The 21407-nt window shown below is 43.8% G+C and overlaps 1 protein-coding gene across 7 annotated transcripts in view; it reads left to right on the top strand.

Moving 5' to 3' along the window:
* Positions 1-21407, top strand: part of dennd2b (DENN domain containing 2B) — a 189901-nt gene that overhangs the window by 135891 nt on the left and 32603 nt on the right. For all 7 annotated transcript variants that reach the window (XM_034191010.1, XM_034191028.1, XM_034191034.1 and 4 more), the window contains 2 exons: positions 8014-8154; positions 8310-8458. In XM_034191010.1, the coding sequence (XP_034046901.1) occupies positions 8014-8154; positions 8310-8458 (290 nt within the window). The remainder of the gene's footprint in view (positions 1-8013; positions 8155-8309; positions 8459-21407) is intronic.

Below are 21407 nucleotides of genomic sequence, written 5' to 3' on the forward strand. Positions count from 1 at the left end.
GACTGATAGGGCATGGAGCTCTCCCACCCGCTTAGCCAAAGACAGTGCAAGTAGAAAGGCAGTCTTCACTGACACCCATTTAAGATCAGCACTTTCAACTGGTTCGAAAGGGGATAAGCTTAAACCCTCCAGGACTAGAGGAAGGTCCCATGAAGGTACATGTGCAAGCCTTGGAGGCCGCAAACGTAGAGCACCTTTCAAAAAACGACACACTAAGAGGTGTGAACCCACTGACCGGCCATCAACGTAGACGTGCCAACGTAGACGTGCCAGGCAGAGATTGCAGCAACATAAACCTTCAAGGTAGCAACAGAAAGTCCTTTCTCCAGCAGTTCTTGTAAATATTTGAGGAGAATAGGCACAGGGCAACGCTCCGGGTCTAACTTTTGGTTCTCACACCACCGCGCAAACAGCTTCCATCTGTTGTCATACAAAGCCCTGGTAGAAGCAGCACATGAATTAAGGATAGTCTGAACAACAGCCTGGTCACAAGAATTTAACAAGGGGTCCGGCCCCTCAACGGCCACACATACAGTTGAAGGCGTTCTGGGTGAGGGTGCCAAATCCTCCCCTGTAGCTGTGATAACATATCCTTCCTCTCCGGGAGAGCCCAAGGTTCCCCCTCGAGGAGTTTGTAAATCATGGGAAACCAAATCCTCCCCGGCCAGAATGGAGCAACCAGCAGTACCCTGTGGCTGCACTGATCTATCCTGTGCAGTGTCAACATCAGCAATGGGAGAGGAGGGAAGGCATAAAGGAGGCAATCCGGCCACAGGTGAGCCAATGCATCCTGCCCCAGCGGGCTGTCTGGTTCCAAGAGGGAGTACCACCGTGGGCAATGTGTTGAGGTGCTTGAAGCGAAAAGGTCCACTTCCGTTACACCATACTTCTGCCAGATCATTTGGACCACAATCAGGTTCAGTCTCCACTCTCCCAGTGGTGGTTTCTGTCTGGAGAGTAAATCCGCAGCGCTGTTCTGTACGCCGGGCAGATGAACTGCTCTGACACTTTGAAGGCGAGGCAACGCCCATAAGAGAAGCCTCTGAGTTTCTGCCAATGAGTGATTGGACCTGGTGCCCCCCTGATGGTTTATGTGATAGACTGTTGATGTGTTGTCCGACCGGACAAGAACATGTCTTCCTCTCAGGGCCGGGAGGAAATACTTGAGAGCCAGTCGCACAGCGCGAAGCTCCAGGACGTTTATGTGTTGGAGTCTCTCCTGAGGACTCCAGACACCCCTCACCATCCTGTGATTCCACACGGCCCCCCAATCTTTGAGTGATGCATTTGTAACAACCACCTCTCGGCGAGAAGGGACGGAGCCTAGAGGGACACCCTTGCAGATGAAGTCCACATTCCCCCAGGGTCTGAGGTGCAGAAGGCACTGGTTGGAGAGTCGTACAAGCCTGTGCTGATGCAACTTTGAGTTGAGACCTAGGTTGTTGATCCAAATCTGTAGGGGACGTAAGAACAGAAGTCCCAAAGGTACCACTAGCGACATTGCAGTCAATTTGCCCATCAACCGGAGCAGCAAACCAAAAGGCAGCATCACAGCCCGTTGAATATGTGAGACGAGACGAATTACATCAACCACTCTCTGCGGGGATGGCGAAGCAGTCATAGTCAGGGAGTTGATGGCAATGCCGATGAAGGTCATTTGTTGACTGGGAACAAGAGAACTCTTTGCAAAGTTCACTGTGAGTCCTAAATGAGAGACATGGTTCAGTAGAAGAGCTGTGTCGTTGTGCAGACAAGCCAATCGTCTAAGTAGGGTAGGATTCTTAATCCAAGAGCTTGCAGTGGGGCTAGTGCCGCAGCCATACATCTGGTAAATGTACAAGGGGCGAGAGAGAGGCCGAAAGGAAGCACCCTGAACTGGTATGTCTGACCTTCGAAAGCAAAGCAGAGAAACTGCCTGTGACGAGGCACCACTGGCACATGGAAGTAGGCATCTTTTAAGTCGACACTTGTGAACCAGTCTCCTGGTGTGATAGTTTGAAGGACGTCTACTGTGCGGAGCATGTGAAACTGCAGCACTTTGATATAACGATTCAGACGTCGGAGATCGAGGATAGGACGAAAGCCGCCATCCTTCTTTGGAACAAGGAAGTAAATTGAATAGAACCCCCTGAGCTGGTCTGAACTGTGAACTGGCTCTATGGCCCCCTTCTCCAGGAGTTTCAAAATCTCCCGTTGTAGGGTGGCAGACTGCACCGAGTCGGAAACAACAGTCATCCTCACCCCATTGAACTTTGGAGGACGACATCTGAACTGAATTCTGTAACCTTCGAACAAGGTTGAAATGACCCATGGGTCTTGAACTTGAGCCTCCCAGTGGCTGAGTTGATTTCGTGAAAAATGGCTGGGGGCCAAACGTTGGCAGTCAGACCCGACCACCTCTGCCTCGCATCCCTGAGGACCTCTGGGCACAATTACTGGAAGCTCTGTGAAACCATTCAGTTCTCGGGGGTCTTTCCATAGGCTCCCGAAAGGCAGGCCGCTGGGAGAGCTGGCCCTCAACTGCAAAAGCAAGTGCAGCCCTGGGAGTCGGCGGAAGCCTAGATGTAGAGTGAAAAGCTGTAGCACGTCTGACTGGCTGAGGTCTGGAAGACTGGTGTAGGTCAACAAACTCTTGCCGAGATTTACTAGCCTCAACAGCACGCTCCAAAGTTTGTTGGGCCGCAGGTCCAGATACTTGGCCTGGAAGAACCGGCAGCAAACGGAGTGTGCCTCTGCAGGATTCAGACAGGGGGGACTGCGCAAGCCACACCTGACGTCTAGTGATGGTAAGGGTTGACATCAGTCTGCCGAGCTCTCTGGACATATAAGCAAAGGTTTGGAGTGAGGTATCACTAAGACTTTGCATAACATCATCAACCTCTGCCTCACTCAAAGACTTTGAGAGGGCCAGGGCTAAATGGGACAGTGAGTTGCCTAGGCGACCGATGCGAGCAGCTATGTCATAGCTTTTGGTGAGGAGGTCATCAGTGACCCTACACTGAGGTTGTGGGCAGCGGGCATCCGGCCGAGCAGCATCAGCTGGAGCCACAACCAGGTTCACAATAATGCTGTCAACGGCGGGCATACGTTTCAGACCATACTGTGCTGAATCACACATTCACACTAAGGGCTCTGCAGTCCTGCGATAGATGGGTCAATGATTTGGGGTCCGCCCAACATTGGTGGAGCTCCTCGATATATGGTTGTGAAACTGGAACGTTGAACTCAGGCTTCTGAGTGACTTTGAAAAAGGCACTTGAAGCGGTGGTTTCCGCTGGGGGATTGTTGACCCCAAGTCTGGATAAAGCCAACTGAACAGCTTGCTCGACAAAGGATAGTCCAGGTCCGGTTTGCGGCAGGGACTCTGCCTCAGAGGTGTGAGAGCCCACTAATGAATGGCTTGGAGAAAGACCCCTCTCATCCTCATCCTCCACACAGTTTATATCACTTGTCATGTACAAGGAATCAGTCGCAGCAATAGACGCGACATCTTCCTCCTGTTGAGTAACTACATTGGTCTGATCAGCCTCATTAGGGACAACAGGAACTGTCACTGCATCCCTAGGCTGTAGATTCAGAAGGACTTAATCTGAGCAAACTCATAAGTCAACGTTTCAACCTTTTCAGCCAAAGCATGGTCATGAGTAACCTTCTTAGCAGAAGGGGCTCCTGTATACAGGCATTTACGGCACGTTGGTTCCTTCCTGGGGCTGGAGGCCAAAGTCGCACTAGATATTCCACTTTCCAATGCCGCAAGTCTAGCAGATCTCTCTGCCAGTGGCATGCTGGCACAATTAAGGCAGGCATCGCCAGTCAGGGCTTTCCTCAGGTGTCCGATCCCAAGACACGAGGGGCAAAACATATGTCCATCATCTGGGCTCAAGGGAGCCAAACAGGTACTACAGCCATGCAACAAAGGCCCTGTCAACATTGTGGACTGCGTGCAGATGGCTGATGCAAGCCCTGATGGTTACAAATGGAAAGACAAAGCGTGAATCACACGCAGTGTAAATAAAAACACGAGGCACGGAGCATGAAGCACTCACAGCCGTCGACTTGACACAAGGCACGGAGCATAAAGGACTCACAGCCGTCGACTTGACACAAGGCACGGAGCTTGAAGCACTCACAGCCGCAGACTCGACACGAGGCACGGCGCATGAAGCACTCCAGCCGCAGACTCGGGACGAGACACGGAGCATGAAACACTCACAGTGTAAAAGCTAATACAAGGCCCGGAGCGTGAAACACTCACAGCCACAGTAATAACACGATGCACACAGCCGAAAAACTCACAGCCCAAGTGCTAAGTCACTTAGAGCAACGACGACAACACTAGCAGCTAGTGGAGCTGTTAAACTTAGCAAATGGCGACAGTGCAGACGAAGTACTTCAAGGAGTGGAAAACACTCATGGCAAGCCCAACTCAGTACACTATACTGGTTCTGATACACACACTACCACGTAGTTAACAGGGTTAGTGACACAACTAAACAAATAGCCAGCTTTCATCGAAACAACACAGCTAATGTGCACAGAGGAAAATACCCAGCAGGGCAGCGGCAAAGGCGCGCACCCAGCGTTTAGGAAGGTGCACTCATGACAGGCGTCAGTCAAAGAACACAAAAAAACGGTGAAGCCGTGTCTCGCAGCCTCTGGAGGACGTGTGCAGTGCACATAGCTCCAACCGAAGGTGGGTTGCGAGGCTACAAGCGAGAGCGACAATCGCAGCTAAATGCGTTCTCAACCTCTAAGAATGCAAGAATGTAGAAAAGAAGCGAGCGCTGGGTGTGTCTGGTATATAAAGACAACCAGTGACGTCACCCAGGTCACATCCAATGGCGTGACTTTGTTGGTATATATTCTCGACCTCTGTGCTGCGCACATGTAGTTATCAAGGTGCTAAAGCACCACCCTCTGGCGGTCAGGAAGAATGAAATAGAACTTCTTTTAAGCTTTCTGATTTCCCAGAATAATTGTTTCCTTTGCTTTTGTCTCAGTGGTGGTAACACAAAGTAGAGTGATCATAATGTTTGACTTTTTCAGCATTATATAATTAATGATTAATTCATTGTGACTGGGCTCAGCCCTCTCAGACAAAAGTACATTCTGTGTCGCAGATTTCCTGTGTTGACTTTTCTTATCTTTTGCCTTAATTGTTTGATAATGTGTAAACCCCTTCGAAATTGCAGCAAATCACAAAGACTATATAAATTGTTGTTGGCCTTGCAGCTACTTCCATGTTTTTCAGGGTTGCCACAACGGAGCTGGCACAAAGCCGTATTGGGATTTGGCACAAGTTTTACACCGGATGCCCTTTCTGATGCAACTCCAGTTTTATCCGGAGAAACACATTGTCCTCCAAAGAAGTTCATTCTTTCATTCATTTTCTGCTCCTTATCTGAGTCTGGGTCGTGATGACAGTAGACCAAGCACCTCATTCCACACGTCCCTATCTTTGGCCAAGTCCTGTAACTCTTTCCAGAGGATCCTGTCATTCTGAAGCCATCTGGGAAATATGATCCCTCTAGCATGTCCTGGGTCTTCGTGCGACCTCCTCCCAGTTGGATGTGCCCGAAAGACCTCCCTAGGGAGACAACCATGTGGCATCCTTGCCAGATGCCCAAACCACCTCAACTGGCTCCTTTCAATGCAAAGAAGCACTGGCTCTACTCTTGAGTCCCACCCGGATAGTCCAACCAATGCTTCTGAATTGAGATGGTCTAGCCCACAGAGCATTTTGTGATTGCATCATGGGCTTTGTCTACCCCTACCCTATGTCGGCTGGCAACTTTGACAGCTGCAAGCAATAAGTTAGCATAATGCACATAACCTGTAGTTTAGTACTGTATTTTGCAGAGTATAAGTGGCACTGGGAAATTCCTCTTTAAGAGAAAAATAAACGTATATAAGTTGCATCAGAGTATAAGTTGCATGTATCACTTCATGCAAGAAGAAACAAAATGGATTTAATTCCCATGTTATTCATCTATAAGGCACACACGGTGTCCAGGAGCACAGCTAATGAGCTAATTAATGTCACTATAAGGACACAAAATGCGAGTAAACGGCTTCTTTCAGACAATCATTTATGAGATGAACATACCACACAATGAGACATTTGAAAACCCGGTGTATCATTTATATATTTACAACAAAAATGTTGCTTTAGCCATCGGAAGCTAAGAGCTAATTAATGTTTTTGTTACAAGCGTGAACTGCTTCTTTAATCCACTAAACAGATTATTACGTGAGGTGAGCATACAACATAGTGTAAATGTAATTTAAACGCCTTTTTCATACATTTATAAAATAAACTCACCATTAATTTTCTTCTTCTTGAAAGAGCTGTCCTTGTACTTTCCAATCAGTCCAAATAAGGTTTCTATGAAATATTAAAGAAAAAATCCATCTTCAATCAAAAGTGTGGTTTTCCAGTAAAAAAAAAACATGCTACCGTTTCTTCAGAACAAAGATTGCTTTATTCTTTCTTTCTTTCTTTCTTTCTTTCTTTCTTTCTTTCTTTCTTTCTTGATCTTATTCTGGTGATTCCTGTTATTCGATATCTCTTCCTGAAGATAGGTATCTTGGGACAGATTTGACACCACAGTGTAACTTTGGGTGAAAAGCAGGGCTGAGCTTGCTGGGGGAGCAGTCGCCCTTCCAATGGTGGAAGGCTCAGGCCGGCGAGCCAGTGGTTTCTCCCTCTGGATGGGCACAGGGCTGTTTTTGTGGATCTTCCCAGCTATGGACCCACTGAGACCCCGCTTTGTGATCAGAGGACAGACTGTTTTATTGGAGTCTCTTTCCAGAGCGCATTCAGCTGTTTGGAACGTTTCCCCTTCCTCGTTGAATAATTAACGAATTATCACTTTGAATTTTGAGCCCAGCACTGACCTATTGTAGATTACTTTTCTATATGGAACATTTCCAAAAGTGACAGAGCAGTCCACCATAAACTTACGGTAAGTTCAGTTTTAAGTTGAACTCACAACGGCATTCTTTTTTTTTTTTTACTGTTTACGTTGTTACTCTGCTGTGGAAATGAACATCTGTTCGTTTGCACCATAACAATGTACAGGAACAAACACGAACATGTGTTCCTATGCGTTTTTAGTGCCCAGTTCTTTGTGCCGAAAAGCACTCTTTGCTGTTTGATAAAGACATTTATTCATATTTATTTGCTTGAAGTGAGCATGACTGCTAATTATATTTTCTCTGGAACCTGACATGAGGAAAAGCTCAAAAGAGAAGGATGTTCTTTCACCAAAACTGGCAATAAAATGGATTATTTACAGGTATTATACCAAATGGGCCAAGTACAACATGTTATAACTTTTCACCAGGTAAATGTCTTGTTTTCAATGAACTCTTGCAGTTAATAAAAAAAAACAAAAATCTGATTTTTACAATCATTTTACTGTGAAGCGATCATCACAAACTGCTTTCTGGTATAATGTAGTGTGCAGTTCACCTACAGTTTAAAAAAAATCAGGTTTATTTGAAAATTACCTTTAAAACTGGTGTCTGCAGAGGTTCACAGCTGATGATCTAGAGGTCTTTTTAAATTCAGTAAAGGTGGGAGGGTTGCAGCGTTGAGAGAAAGGCCAATAAAAGAACAACATATAAAGAGATAGGTGATATCACATGATCTTGAAAATGACTGATTCGTCAAACAGCTTTCCAGACAGCAGGCAGACAGTCACACTGGATGGAATGTTCCAGTCACACAGCACAGTCTTGAGAAAAAAAAAATCATCTTCTAACTGTCAAAACAGAAAAGCAGCACCAGTTCCAGACATTTGCTCGTGTTGAAGCACCAAACAAGTCATTTTTAAATGCTGGCATGTTTATTTCAGCAAAATGTCACAAATTAGTAACTTGGATGACTCTGCATTTTTCCTCTCTTCAGTCAGTTTAGCAGTTAAAGCAGTAGCGCTGTTGACCTTTCCATATTTTCTTTGACAATGGTTGTGTGTGGAGTAAAATGTTGCTGTTTTGTCCCATGTTTAGATCCTGGATGAGGTGGAGAGACGGAGAGGCATCTCTGCAGCCCTGGTCTACCCCTTTATGAGGAGTCTCATGGAGTCGCCCTTTCCTGCACCGGGGAAAACCATCAAAGTGAAAACTTTTCTGCCTGGAGCGGGAAATGAGGTCAGAACTGCTCAACAGAATACTTCATGCTTGACCTTTGAAAACAGCCTTTTAAAACAGTTGTGGTTGCATTTTTTTTTTCAGAGTTCATTGCAGAAAATGTGCGCTTAATGAATTAGATGTAGTCAGAGCCTTTTTTCTTTTGGTCCTTTCAGGTCATCAAGCTGCAGCGACCCACTGACTCCAGACTCGAGCACGTAGACTTTGACAGTCTGTTCAGTTGTCTCAGTGTTCGGCAGGTTACACGTATCTTTGCCTCCCTGCTGTTGGAGCGTAGAGTCATCTTTGTGGCTGATAAACTCAGGTAGAGGTCAAGACCTCATTTTTCTGACTCATTGGTATTTGTATCTTGTAAAAACGTAATGAGGAAAATGATGTGTTTTTTCTTCTGGATGACATTCTATATTGTACCTGTATCTACCTGTTTGTGTCCTTGTCCCAGTCCACCGAACTATAAATGGGTACTGACTGGTCTTAGATGGAGAAGTCGTAGAGTCTCACCTGCTTCACATTATGGAATCCAGAATAACTGATGGGCCTCAGGGCCTATATGGGACTTGATTGCTTCTTAATCTATGTAGTGTCACACCCACCACCTTCCTTGTCTGTTTATGGAGCAGTTCTGGTTAAGTGGTTAAAGTGATGGCGTTGTTGACCAAAGGCTGCCTTGTTCAAATCCCCATCAGCTTGGAAAATCACTAAGGTCCTTATTGCTGCCTCACACCACAAAAGGTTGTGGGATTGCTTCCCACTAGGGCTGAAACGATTAGTCGAGTAACTCGAATAATTCGATTACAAAAAATGTTTGAGGCAAATTCTGTGCCTCGAAGGTTCGTTTAACGTTGTAGTACCTATGCCAGGCCTGTGTGTGGCGCTGCAACGTCCGCAGAAAAAAAAACAGAAGAAGACGAGCATAACAGCTAATCAAATTAGCAACAATAGCTGCCACTTTCCAACATGACACATAGAGTAAAATAAAGCCTTTTAAGAGAAAGCTGGTCCACGCTGATCATCTGAAATAGACTTACTGTACATTTAAAACAAAGCAGTGTGTTTGTCTATTTTAAAAAAAAAACACATGGTCTGCTCTACGTGGGGAGGGACTGTTGACCCGGTGGCCGGCTGCTGTCTCTCTCTGCCCAGTGTGAGGGGCTCTCAGATCGGGTGAGTCACAGCTCTGTCCCCGGCTACATTGACAAACAGCAGAAGTCCTCTCTTTCTTCTGTGTTTCCCTCAGACTCACACTGAGAGTTTGACTTTTTAATTTTTGCGTTTTTGGGTAACACACAACACTTCACAAACACGGTAACTTAAATAAAATAATAATTAAAAAACCTGACTGCGAGGCTGCATGTTCAACCTCCAGCTGAAATGCATCTGCTGAATTACAGAGAAAGAGGGATAAAAGAAAATCACGCAGGGGCCCAGTCAATCAACCTTTATAAAAAAAACTTAAAATGGTTAAATTTTACAAATTGGAAAAAACAAAATAGAAAGCCACATCCCATTGCCATTTCAGCAAAATGCCAACACTTTGGCTCAGTGACATTGTGCCATTGCTTATGGACAGCCCTGGACTATTGTTACTACATGTTTAAACAACAGTAGTTGTTTAAAAATGCAAAAGTACTTTTTATCCGATTACTCGATTAATTGCCAGAATAATCGATAGAATACTCGATTATTAAAATAATCGATAGCTGCAGCCCTACTTCCCACCTGGTTATTTCTGCGTTCACGTGGGTTCCCTCTAGGTACACTGGCTTCCTCCCACTTCCAAAGACATGCTGGTTAGGTCAACTGATGACTCTAAATTGACCATAGGTGTGCGTGCTTGTGTTTGTGGCCCTGCGATAGACTGGTGTCCTGTACACGGTGTACTCCGCATCATGCCCTATGATTGCTGGGATTGGCTCCAGTCATCCATGACCTTTGATTGGAGTAAGCGGGTATGATAAATGATTGAAAATAATGGAAAAAAATTCATTGAGATGATGCTTGTTGCCTTTGTGCAATGTGTCAGTTTTACTCACTGGAGTACTGTATAAGCTCCAGCAGGAACAAATTTGTGCTTTTATGGTTTACAAATGTTTTTGATCATTAAATATTATTAAAAAAAAAGTTAGCGAATCAAAATTCAGTGGAAGCTAATTGGTCCTCTAATGGTTTTCAAAGTTCACTTTTGGAGAACTTGCACGTGTCTGTTATTAGCTGGACTTAATAAATCAGACAACAAGCATGCTGTTAGATAGCACAGACTGTTCTGATAACAGAGTTGTTTCACCAGTATAGTACAGTTGTACTAATGGGTCTCTGTGGGCTACATGTCCCCATCTTTCATCCTATCAGAGAATAGTGACATTACATTTTGAGGCGAGGGTGGTGTTTTCAGTGGCGACGTAATCTCTCCATGTATCAGAGCCCAGTTTAAACAAACATCAGTGGGGGCAGTGTGAGGGGAAAGAATGCACTTCCTGTGTGTGCGACTCACCCCTCTGTGATCTGTGGCTTTAGTGTCACTATTTAACTTATGATGGCATGTTGACTCCCTAAGCACTGTATTTTCATAGAGTTTTCATTAATAAAGTGCACAGAGACTTGTACACATCCAATTATGTCTCAGATGGCAGTCAACTGGTTAATGGTTACACTAATATAAAGCAGTGCATTTATATGGTATATTGATTTTGACGAGCATTTCAATTTACACTTCTGAATTACGGAAACATAGTGTTAAAAGAAAAGACACATTTCACAAGCCATTGAGGGAGACATCTGAGAGAAAATGTAATTGTTTGGGCCTCCACACTAACTTGGGAATTCGTCTATGGGACGGGTGCCATTGGAAATTTACCTGTTCCATTCCCAAAAAGAATCTAACTTGTAACAAGGAAGCTAACTGTTTGTATGGTGTCCATATCTACTTTAAATGTACAAGTACCTATTCAGTTGATGATGCTGGGATGAAGCACTTGTTTGCCTGGGTGGTTGCCATCCAGGACTCAAGGCGGTTCAGTAGTGTGACGCATGCAACAACACGTGGCACCAGCACATGCTCCCAGAACTAATCTAACCTGACTTCTTGGCAAGTAACAAGATTTTGCCTCATATTATGTGCTGATTGTTTTTCAGTATTTTTGCTTTATCAATTAAAGAAGACTGAGAAGTGAATTAAAACTGTGCCATCAATATAACAGAACTACATGGGCAAAGCGTGATTTTTTTTTTTAATTAAAGTTCCTTAAAAAATGGTACTTTGTAATACTATAACGTACAGGTCAAAAAGAAGTAGCCTAATATTCATGAGTACCATGTGTTTGTGTATGTGCGAGTGCGCAACATGCATGCTCACACATACATAAACATATGGTATACTGAATATACACTGAATACACATTCAGTGTGGAGTACTTGCATAGATAGAAATCAATAGAGAGCAGATTATTAAATAATGTTATTTGTTTTAGAGATGTTCTGTTTATCTGTATATCATCGACAACTTTAATATTGCTTGTTGTTACATCTTCTTAGTGCTGTTTGACTTCAGCTTCTAATGTTATAGGGTGTAGTATATCATCTAACCACGAGATGTCAGCAGTTTGTACTGACCTGATTAATGAAGCCTTTGGTGAAGCAATTGGCTGAAGGATCAGTTTTTTTGTTGGTCATCTTTACATTTAGCAGAATTGTGTGTTGCCTTTATTGCACTTTGCGCTGTCATAATTTTTTAAAAATGAAACTCTGTTTTTGACACTTTACAGTGGTCCAGCTGTTGTGGTGTTAGCATGTATGTTAGCTGGTTATGAAAACATGTGTGATATGTTGCATGACATCATCATCAGGAGGAAAGTTGATCTATCTGAATGAAGTAAAAAGCTGAGCAGCACAACAGCAGATAAGCTGTGGCGTGTGACGCAGTTCATGTAGCAATCACACATCCATCCATCCATCTTCTACCGCTTAGTCCATTTAAGGGTCGCGGGGGGCTGGAGCCTATCCCAGCAGTCATAGGGCCACAAACAGACAAACAAACACAGACACACCCACACACACACCTGCAGACAATTTAAAGACTCCAGTCCACCTAACCCGCATGTCTTTGGATGTGGGAGGAAACCGGATCACCTGGAGGAAACCCACGCACACACGGGGAGAACATGCAAACTCCACACAGAAAGGCCACGGGAATTGAACCCACGTCCTTCTCGCTGTGAGGCAACAGTGCTAACCACTAATCCTCCATGCTGCCCTGCAATCACACATATGCAACACATATAGCGTGCAAGTCTGTCTCTAACTTTGACCTGCCCTACGTGATATTTTACCTTCCCGGGAAAGTTGGAAAATCATTCCTGCCAGCTGTTCTAAACAATGTTTAACACTTTATTTTGGTCATTTTCTATTTTGGACAAACTCAGTACTGCCATTTGGAACTTTATTTTGTAGCAGGTCGGACTTCCACGTGTGATGTCATTATGCCTATATACCAACAGCCAAGGTGTATGAATTTAGTAAAAAATGTACTTGTTTTAATGGTTTAACAATAGTTCGAATAATCTAATTACAAATGAAACGTCTATGATCTTGTGGTTCTCACACACAGCCCCTATTCTCAGAGCGTGTGTGTGGATTTAAAGGAGAAGCCGTACATGCCTCTAAAGCTCTTGTGTGTTGTTTTTTTCCTGACTGAGCCTCACTGCTGCATTAATGACGTCTGTGATAAAAGAGCTGCTCCCTCTGGAGTTCTGGTGCATAATCCATTACCAAAATACCTCGCTAGCAGAACATGATCTATGTTTCTTTGCCTCAAAATTGTATATCCAGTGCCAGCAGAAACTAGGAGGAAAAACCATGTTAAGCGATCGTTCTCTGTTTGATTTTCTTTAATGTCGCACACCACAGAACTCCTTGGTTCTTTACCACTTGATTGGTATTTAAACTTTAATTCATTTAACTGTTGTAATATTACACTTAAAGAATTTTTCCAGGGCTGTTGTTGCTTTTGACATAAAAGTGTGCTTGGGTTGACTTTTGAAACACCTGTAATAACAAGTTTGTTGCCTAATCACATCAATTCATCATGAGCAATGTCACTCTGTGGTTGCTTAACTTAGGTGACCTGCAGATGTTAAACAAGTTTTTTTTCTTTTTTCTGCTGTAGCGGTATGCACACAGTCTGTGCCAGTCCTCAGGGCTATGGCTGAGGATGGTTACCAAATTACATACTACATGCATGCCTGCATACATGTATCACATGGTGGTAATAAAATATTCATATAGTATAACTGCTTCTGCACACTCCAAATGATTTTCACTGATGTGGCCCTATTTTTGTTATGATTTAATTCCACCTAATTATATTAACCTCACTTTTTCATTGTTAAGTGTGCTGTAATGTTTGATTGCAGTGGTGCATTGTTATTTTAAATATATGTCTGACATATTTGATTTGATTTAGGGAGTCAGGGATTAGAGGGTGTCCAGTTTGGTGACCTTAGAGTTGCATTTGTGCTTTTTGTGATGATGTGATTCTGTTGGCTTCATCAGGCAGTGACCTCCAGTGTGCACTGGGCAGGTTTGAGGCTGCATGTGAAGCGACTGGCAGCCTGGCTAATGTCTGTCTCCAGTGTAACCATGTTTTGTGTAAATTTGTGAGTGTCTGTCCATGTATGATAGTATAAAATAGGTTCACTCCACAAAAAAAAAAAGAATCTTACTTTTAAAAATGAATATGGCTCAAATTATATCTTAAAGTGTTACATCTGTGTTTAGTAGCATCACATTTAATGATTTAGTTCCATGATCACTTATATTTGGTTGCCATTGTGTTTTATTTGCACAAATAGCCTATTTTAAAATTAAACAGCTTTTTTTGAAGAAAAAGACTTCTCAGAAGTGTTTACGAGGTCTGTTAGAAAACTATCCGACCTTTTTATTTTTTGCAAAAACCATATGGATTTGAATCACGTGTGATTGCATCAGCCAAGCTTGAACCTTTGTGCGCATGCGTGAGTTTTTTCACGCCTGTCGGTTGCGTCATTCGCTTGTGAGCAGGCTTTGAGTGAGCACTGGTCCTCCCCCCTCGTCAGATTTTCATTGTGAGGAAAATGTCTGAATGGCTGGAGCAGCGCTGAATCAAATTTTTCCAGAAATTGTGAGAGATAGCCAGGTGGACACCATTCAGAAAATTCAGATGGCTTTCATGGACGATTTTATGGGTATCACAAAGATTAAGGAGTGTTACAGCCGGTTTAAAGACGGCGCCGCGCTCTGAGCGGTGATTGACAGTCTGAAATGACCAGATCATTTCCAAACTGAATGCTGTGTTGATCCGGGACGTCATCTGACTACCAGAGAAATGGCAGAAAAGGTGGACATCAGAACTTTTCTGGCACATTCCACTGTTAAAGGAGATTTTGTCATGAAAACAGGAGCGGAGGAATTCGCCACGGAGCTGCTAATGGCGCAGAACGAAAGCACCTCCGTGTTGGTCTCACAGGACATTTTGTGGCATGCCCAGATCTTCGACAATTTCTCGGATACTCACTCGACTGAAAAGCCACCCAAAGCCATCTGAATCTTCCGAATGGTGGAAGAGCTGGGCATGTCCTGTGAGACTTCCAACACAGAGGTGCTTTTTGTTCTGCGCCATTACGCAGTTCCGTCCTGACGCGCAAATTCCGCTGCACATCTTTCATTACAAAATCTCCTGTAACAGTGTAATGTGCCGAAAAACTGCTATGTCCACCTCTCTTGCCATTTCTTTGGTAGTCAGACGACATCCCGGATCAACACAGCCTTCACTTTGGAAATGATCTGGTCGTTTCAGCCTGTCAATGGCCGCTCGAAGCGCGGCGCGCCCTCAGCCGCTGTGGGCCGTCTTTAATTTGGTTGTAATGCTCCTTAATCTGCGTGATGTCCATAAGATCTTCACTGAAAGCCATCTGAATTTTCCAAATGGTTTCCACCTGGCTGTCTCTCACAGTTTCTGAAAAAATTTTGATGCAGCAAAGCAGCAGTCGCTCAGCCATTTTCCTGACAATGAAAATCCGCCGAGGGGGCTGGACCACTCGTCCCACAAAGCGTGCTCACAGGCGAATGACGCAACCGACAGGCGTGAAAAACCTCACGCATGCGCACGAAGGTTCAAGCTTGGCTGATGCAATCACACGTAATTCAAATCCATATGGTTTTTGCAAAAAATAAAAAGGTCGGATAGTTTTCTAACAGACCTTGTATATTAAATTTGGTGCATCATCATCAACTGAACAGCTCTTTCACTTTTCTGCTGCACTATAAAGAGGGACCACATTCTGTAGCTGCAGCTTTATGATCAATGGGCACTATAACCCACAGACAGGTAGACCTATAGCTGCTGCTGCTGGTATTTTCATAATCAAAACACATTGTAGTGTATTTATTTCATTTAGCTCTTTGCTATTTTTGAACACTGACATGCTCTGCAGTTATGGCACAGGGCCAAAACTTTAACTGGTTTCCCACATGATAAAATAAAACCTGGTGTAAACATGAGAAGTAATTTTTGATGACTACCAGCTGATTTTCACATTTACAGTTTCTGTGAATATTTACACTCATATAGACGCTAGACACGTACATGTCCAAACACCTGCAGATACTCATCTGCGCTCTCCAGAGAGCCTTGATCTCAGGCCATATTGTGGTTTTAATAAGAACAGGTATTGAGTTTCCCATCAGGAAGGAATTTATCACTCTTAAATGCCTTTTGCCTTTGGCTTCTGTTGAGCTAGAGAACTAAGACCTAGCCGGTGGCTGGAGATCTTTAGAGACAGGAAGTAAGGAAAAACCATTTGAGGACAAAACAAGTACAAAATGTTTCAGTGTGTCTTGCTGTCGAAACCCTGAAGGTTGATATACGCTTTAGTGTCTCTTTATGTGATTTCTCGATGCTGTTTGGAGCTTGGGAAGAGCTTAAATTAGTGGCGCAGCTGGTGTTTGACAGCTGTGGTTAAAAAAGGCTCTCGGCTCAGTCAGTCAGACCTATGAAATCAGATGTATCCATGCTAGAACTGGTACACACATGCTTTACTTTAGTGGAGCCATGACACATTCACGACAGAAGTTTCATCTCCTCTCGTAGACGCCTACATTTTTCCCTCTCCTTTGGGCTTCATCGACTAAGCTTCTCAATCCTAGGTTTCCTGAAATATTTCCCAGTTCAGAGTCACACACACCAAACCAGGCTTGGCAAAGCTAAGAGAGCAAATCACTCAGGATTAGCTCCCCAACCTCAACACAGTACAGCTCTGCTCATTTTCTGCAGGCACTTCCTACTGTTCCTCAAACAAGAATCAGAAATTTCTATATTACCTCTACCAAAGTTCTTATTTGTCGACTTTGTGGTCGTATTGCCTCACAAAATGAGTGAATCATGCTCTATCAGTGGTGTTTGGCATAATTACATCCACAACCTCAGAAATGCTTTCCGTCATGACTACATAACAGCATCCACCAAGCTGAACTAAACTCGATCGTTTGCTACGAAAAGTAAGCAGGTATTTGCCTCAGCCAAGTAACAGGATGATGCCAGTGGGCTGTGGGCGGCTTGTTGGCATTGTCTAACCACTGCTGTCCTCAGGTGAACCTGCATGCTCGATCAAACTCAGGGAAATGTGTCACGTGATTCTACTGTCGCTGCAGCATACATAGTGCACATCATGTGGATGTTAACTGGAATATACACATTAATCTGCCAAAAGGGTTGGAGACATTTTTGGCACTCAAATAAAGGAGCAGCGTTGGGAGGGGTTAAGATTTTTTATTTTTTTTTAGTTAGAGTTGAAATAAATGCTGTGGAATACAGCAGCCTGTTATTTGAATCCATTTTCTTCAAGATTGCTGAAATCTTTGTGCCTAGTTAGGGTTAGATATCATTGCATATTTGGGTAAATCTGGCTAAAGGGCCAGAGTCAAGTAAAATATTTGTCACTTTGTAAGAAGCGGTGTGTTATTCATTCATTCATTTTCTGTTGCTTATTCGGGTACGAGTAATGGTGGCTTGTCCCAAGCTTCCGTATCCTCTGCAAAGTCCTCTCACTCTTCCTGGGGGATCCTGCGACTTTCCTAAGCCAGCTAGAAAATATAATAATATAATACAATATAGTAATATTATATAATACCTCCAGCGTGTCCTGGGTCTTCTTCAGGGCCTCTTCCCAGTTGGGTGTGCTTGGAAGACATCCCTCAGGAGATGACCAGGGGGCATCCTCATCAAATGCCTGAACCACCTCAGTAGGCTCCTTTTGATGCGAAGAAGCAGTGGAACTACTCAGAGTCACTTCTGGATATTCAAGCTTTGTAATAGAGTCCATTACTGTCATGGTTCTCCATCACCCACTCTTTTGTTTTACCTGGTGTCACCCTCCTTTACTAGCAGTTTCTTCTGATGGTCTAGTGGTTAAGGCATTGGGTTTGAGACCAGAAGATCCTCGGTTCAAATCCCAGCCTGACTGGAAAATCACTAAGGGCCCTTGGGCAAGGTATTTAATCCCCTATTGCTCCCAGTGTGTAGTGGGCACCTTGCATGGCAGTGGCCTCACATTGGGGTGAATGTGAGGCATTGATGTGTAAAGCGCTTTGAGCATCTGATGCAGATGGAAAAGCGCTATATAAATGCAGTCCATTTACCATTTTATTTACCATTTACTCAGTATAAATCCTGACCCGTTTAATCACCTACAATCACTGTGCAGCATACATCATGGAATCTTTAACTCTGCTGCATCACCATATTGTTTTGTGCCTCTTTGTTGAACTCAGCCAGCCGTTATGTGCACCAGAGCCACGTGAGTGATTTTGGCTTGCCTTCAGTCCTCTGTCTTATCTGCCTGTGACTCTACTGGTTTGTCTGCCTTGGTTCTGCTTGCTTCTATTTACCAAACCCTCTTTGGTTTCCCACACTGCTTGCCTGCTCCTTGTCTGCTAAATTGCCTTTCCAGTACTGAACCACACCTGCAAAACGATCCTGTCATCTGTGTGTTCCTTGTCATGTTTATTTGTCTTGTCTCTACTTGCCTGTATCTTTGGCTTAGATGCAACAACACACATATTAAGTGGATGTCTGTAGCTGTCATGAGCTGCAGTGCATCCTGACATGCTTGAAAGCCACAGCAAGTGACCTCCAACTCGGATCCTTGGTCTGGTTTACCTAAATTTCTCCCAGAATATATGGACTACAAGAAGTCTTCAGTAAGCCCATTACTGCCTTCCATCTTCCTGACAGACTGTATGACTGCACCAACAACTTGCTCAGTTGCACCTGGGGTGGTCAGCTTCTTCTTTGTTGAAAAGAATTACAATATTATGGTTAGGGGTTTGGATGGGACCGAACCGTTTCAGACTATGGACCCAAATGCAGGGAGCTAGACATGGAGAGGAGTACAAAAGGACAATAAGATTTATTTACAATAAATAAATGAAAAATGCTGCGCTAGGGTGCCTGCAGTATAGAGAGTGGCCCACACTCTAGCGGTGAAATTAGGGAGCTGCAGTTTCCCAAGCCAGTCTTGAAGTAATGTGTAACAAAGGATTCTGAGACCATGGCCAGGTGGGACGTTCCCCTCTGCAACCAGGAAGTAAGGAAGAAGACACAAAAGGTGAGTGGAATGCACTCATAATTCTGGAGTCTCACACAGTCACATTTCATAAAAGGTTTAACACAGGTTGTTGCAGAGTTTATGAAATAAATTCTTCTTCTTAAGAAAAATAGTTCACTGTTAAGAGATTGTTCATAGTTCATAAGTTGTATCCAAAGGTCAGAGGTCAAGTGCTGCGTGTTGAAGCACAGCACCAATTAAGCAGGACTTGATATAGCCGGGCAGAGTTCTCAATTTTTTGATATCAGAGTTTGTGCAGTCCTTAGACAGAGTTCTCAAAACAGTTCTTTATCATAGCACAGTCACAACAGGATCTCACAGAGATGAGGGGAACTTAACTGGCATTTAGTCGAGGAGAGCTCCACGCCGGGAGCCGAGGGGTTCCCAAAGTGACGTTGTGGTGCAGGTATTAGTACCAGGGTCCAGGTACGCTTGGGAGCCGTACTGGAATCGTCTGGAGTGGTAGGAAAAGACAGTGCGCTTTAATGCGGGAATTAGAGGGAGAGACCAGCATTACCTGAGCATATAATCAGACACAATAATCAGACACTCATAGAATTCAGGTGAGGAGAAAAAACTTAGGGCGCCATGTGGTGGGGAGCAAAACACATGACACAAGATAAAAACAGAGTTCAGGGCTGAATACTGACATACAACCCCCCCCCCCCCCCCCCCCCCCCCCCCCAAACAACCCCTCCTGGTCTGGACTGGTCCTAAAAATGTATAATACATTTACAGTTGTGGTGGAAGTTTACACACACTCTCATGGGCATGAATGTCATGGTAATTTTGTGCTGTTAATGACGTCCTCGAACTGTTCTTTTGTCTTTGGTTCTTCTCTAATCCATATACTGCTAGAATTATATATACAGGCTCAAATATACACTAATCTCACTTGATTCACTTTGGATGTTTTACAAGACATTGAAATACTTTTGATTTTTAATTAACACATTTACATTTTGTTTTGTAATATCCCTGTATGGTCTAGATGTTTCGGTTTAGATTGAAAAAGGAATGCCTCTCTGCTTTTCCACAGTTGAATGGCAACTCCCGGTCATGCTGAGTATTTTCTTTGCAAGTTCATCTTTTCCTGAGAGTGTGTGCGGTTGGACTGTAATTGATCCTTTTGGTATCACTTGTTCGTAGGGCCATGTGTTGCCTGTAGCAAAGGTTTCTGAGATCTCTGTCCCATCGCTCCCTGTTGGAACTTGTCAAATGGAGGAGACATGATCTGCTAAAAATTATTAAGCCCTCCTCAGGCAAATGAATCATTCTGGTTAAAGAAGAGCTGCAAGTGCAGAGTAAATGTGACTATTGCGGCTTTTGCACTTTCACTATTTCTATTTTACCTTTCCATATAAGGTTTTTTCACTTTCATGGTTTGACTCATGATACAAAAGCTTGTGGAAGAATAACGTTCATTCATTTATTCATTCATTTTCTTTCACTTGTCTGGGACCGGGTCGTAGTGACAGCAGATTAAGCACCTCCACCCATACTTTCTATCCCCTGACAGATCCTGTAACCCTGCTCAGGGGATCTGTAGGCTTTCGTAAGCCAGCTGGGAAATATATCGCATCCACACAATGAAACGCCCCAGGCCAAGCATCAGCCCACCTTCTTTTTTAAATGAAAGTTGGTTAAACACCCAGCCTAAAATAAATTAATTTTGTGGCCCCAACACATCATAAAAACAAAACAAAACAAAAAAACCCCAAAGTTTTCACTATGTTTTTACCTGTGTCTGCGTCTTACCTGTGATGACATTATCAGTGTGCGCTGGTAGTTTGCAGTAAGAGAGTTGTAGGTTGCTGTCACATTAGAATCGATCTGGCACAGAGGCAGTAGTCACACGCTGTGACGGATTGAGTAAACTGTTTAGAAGGGATTTAATTAATAATTTGTAAAATAGCAAAAATCCCTTAATCTGTCAGTTTCTGGTAGATTTTGGTCATGTTTGGAGGAAACCTGGCACCATCCCTACAGTGAAGCATGGTGGTGGCAGTATCATGCTGCGGGGGATGTTTTTCAGTGACAGGAACAGGGAGACGAGTCAGGACTGAGGGAAAGATGAATGCAACAATGTACACAGGCATCCTGGATGAAAACCTGTTCCACACGGTGGGCACAGCTAACCAAAAAGTTAGCTTCAATAAGTGGTAATCATCCATCCGTCCATCCATTTTCTTCTGCTTTATCCAGAGTCGGGTCGCAGGCGCTAACTAAAAAGTTATCTTTTTAGGGGAGGTGATGGTCTAGTGGTTAAGGCATTGGTCTTAAGACCAGAAGATCCTCAGTTCAAATCCCAGCCTGACTGGAAAATCACTAAGGACCCTTGGGCAAGGTCTTTAATCCCCTAGTTGCTCGTATGGTATGGTAGCACCCTCTCATCGGGGCATTATTTGGCATTATTTATTATTTGGCATTATTTGTCAAGCGCTTTGAGTGTCTGATGCAGATGGAAAAGCGCTATATAAATGCAGTCCATTTAACGTTTATCTTTTAACGCTAAACCAATAAACTGCCTAAAAAGTTATCGGAAGCTACAGCTAACCGATAAATAATAACTTTCAACTTTGTCTCCCATACGTTATCAGCTACTAACAAGGCGAT

The sequence above is a fragment of the Thalassophryne amazonica genome, chromosome 2 (genome assembly GCF_902500255.1).
Source record: "Thalassophryne amazonica chromosome 2, fThaAma1.1, whole genome shotgun sequence".
NCBI lineage: Eukaryota > Metazoa > Chordata > Actinopteri > Batrachoidiformes > Batrachoididae > Thalassophryne > Thalassophryne amazonica.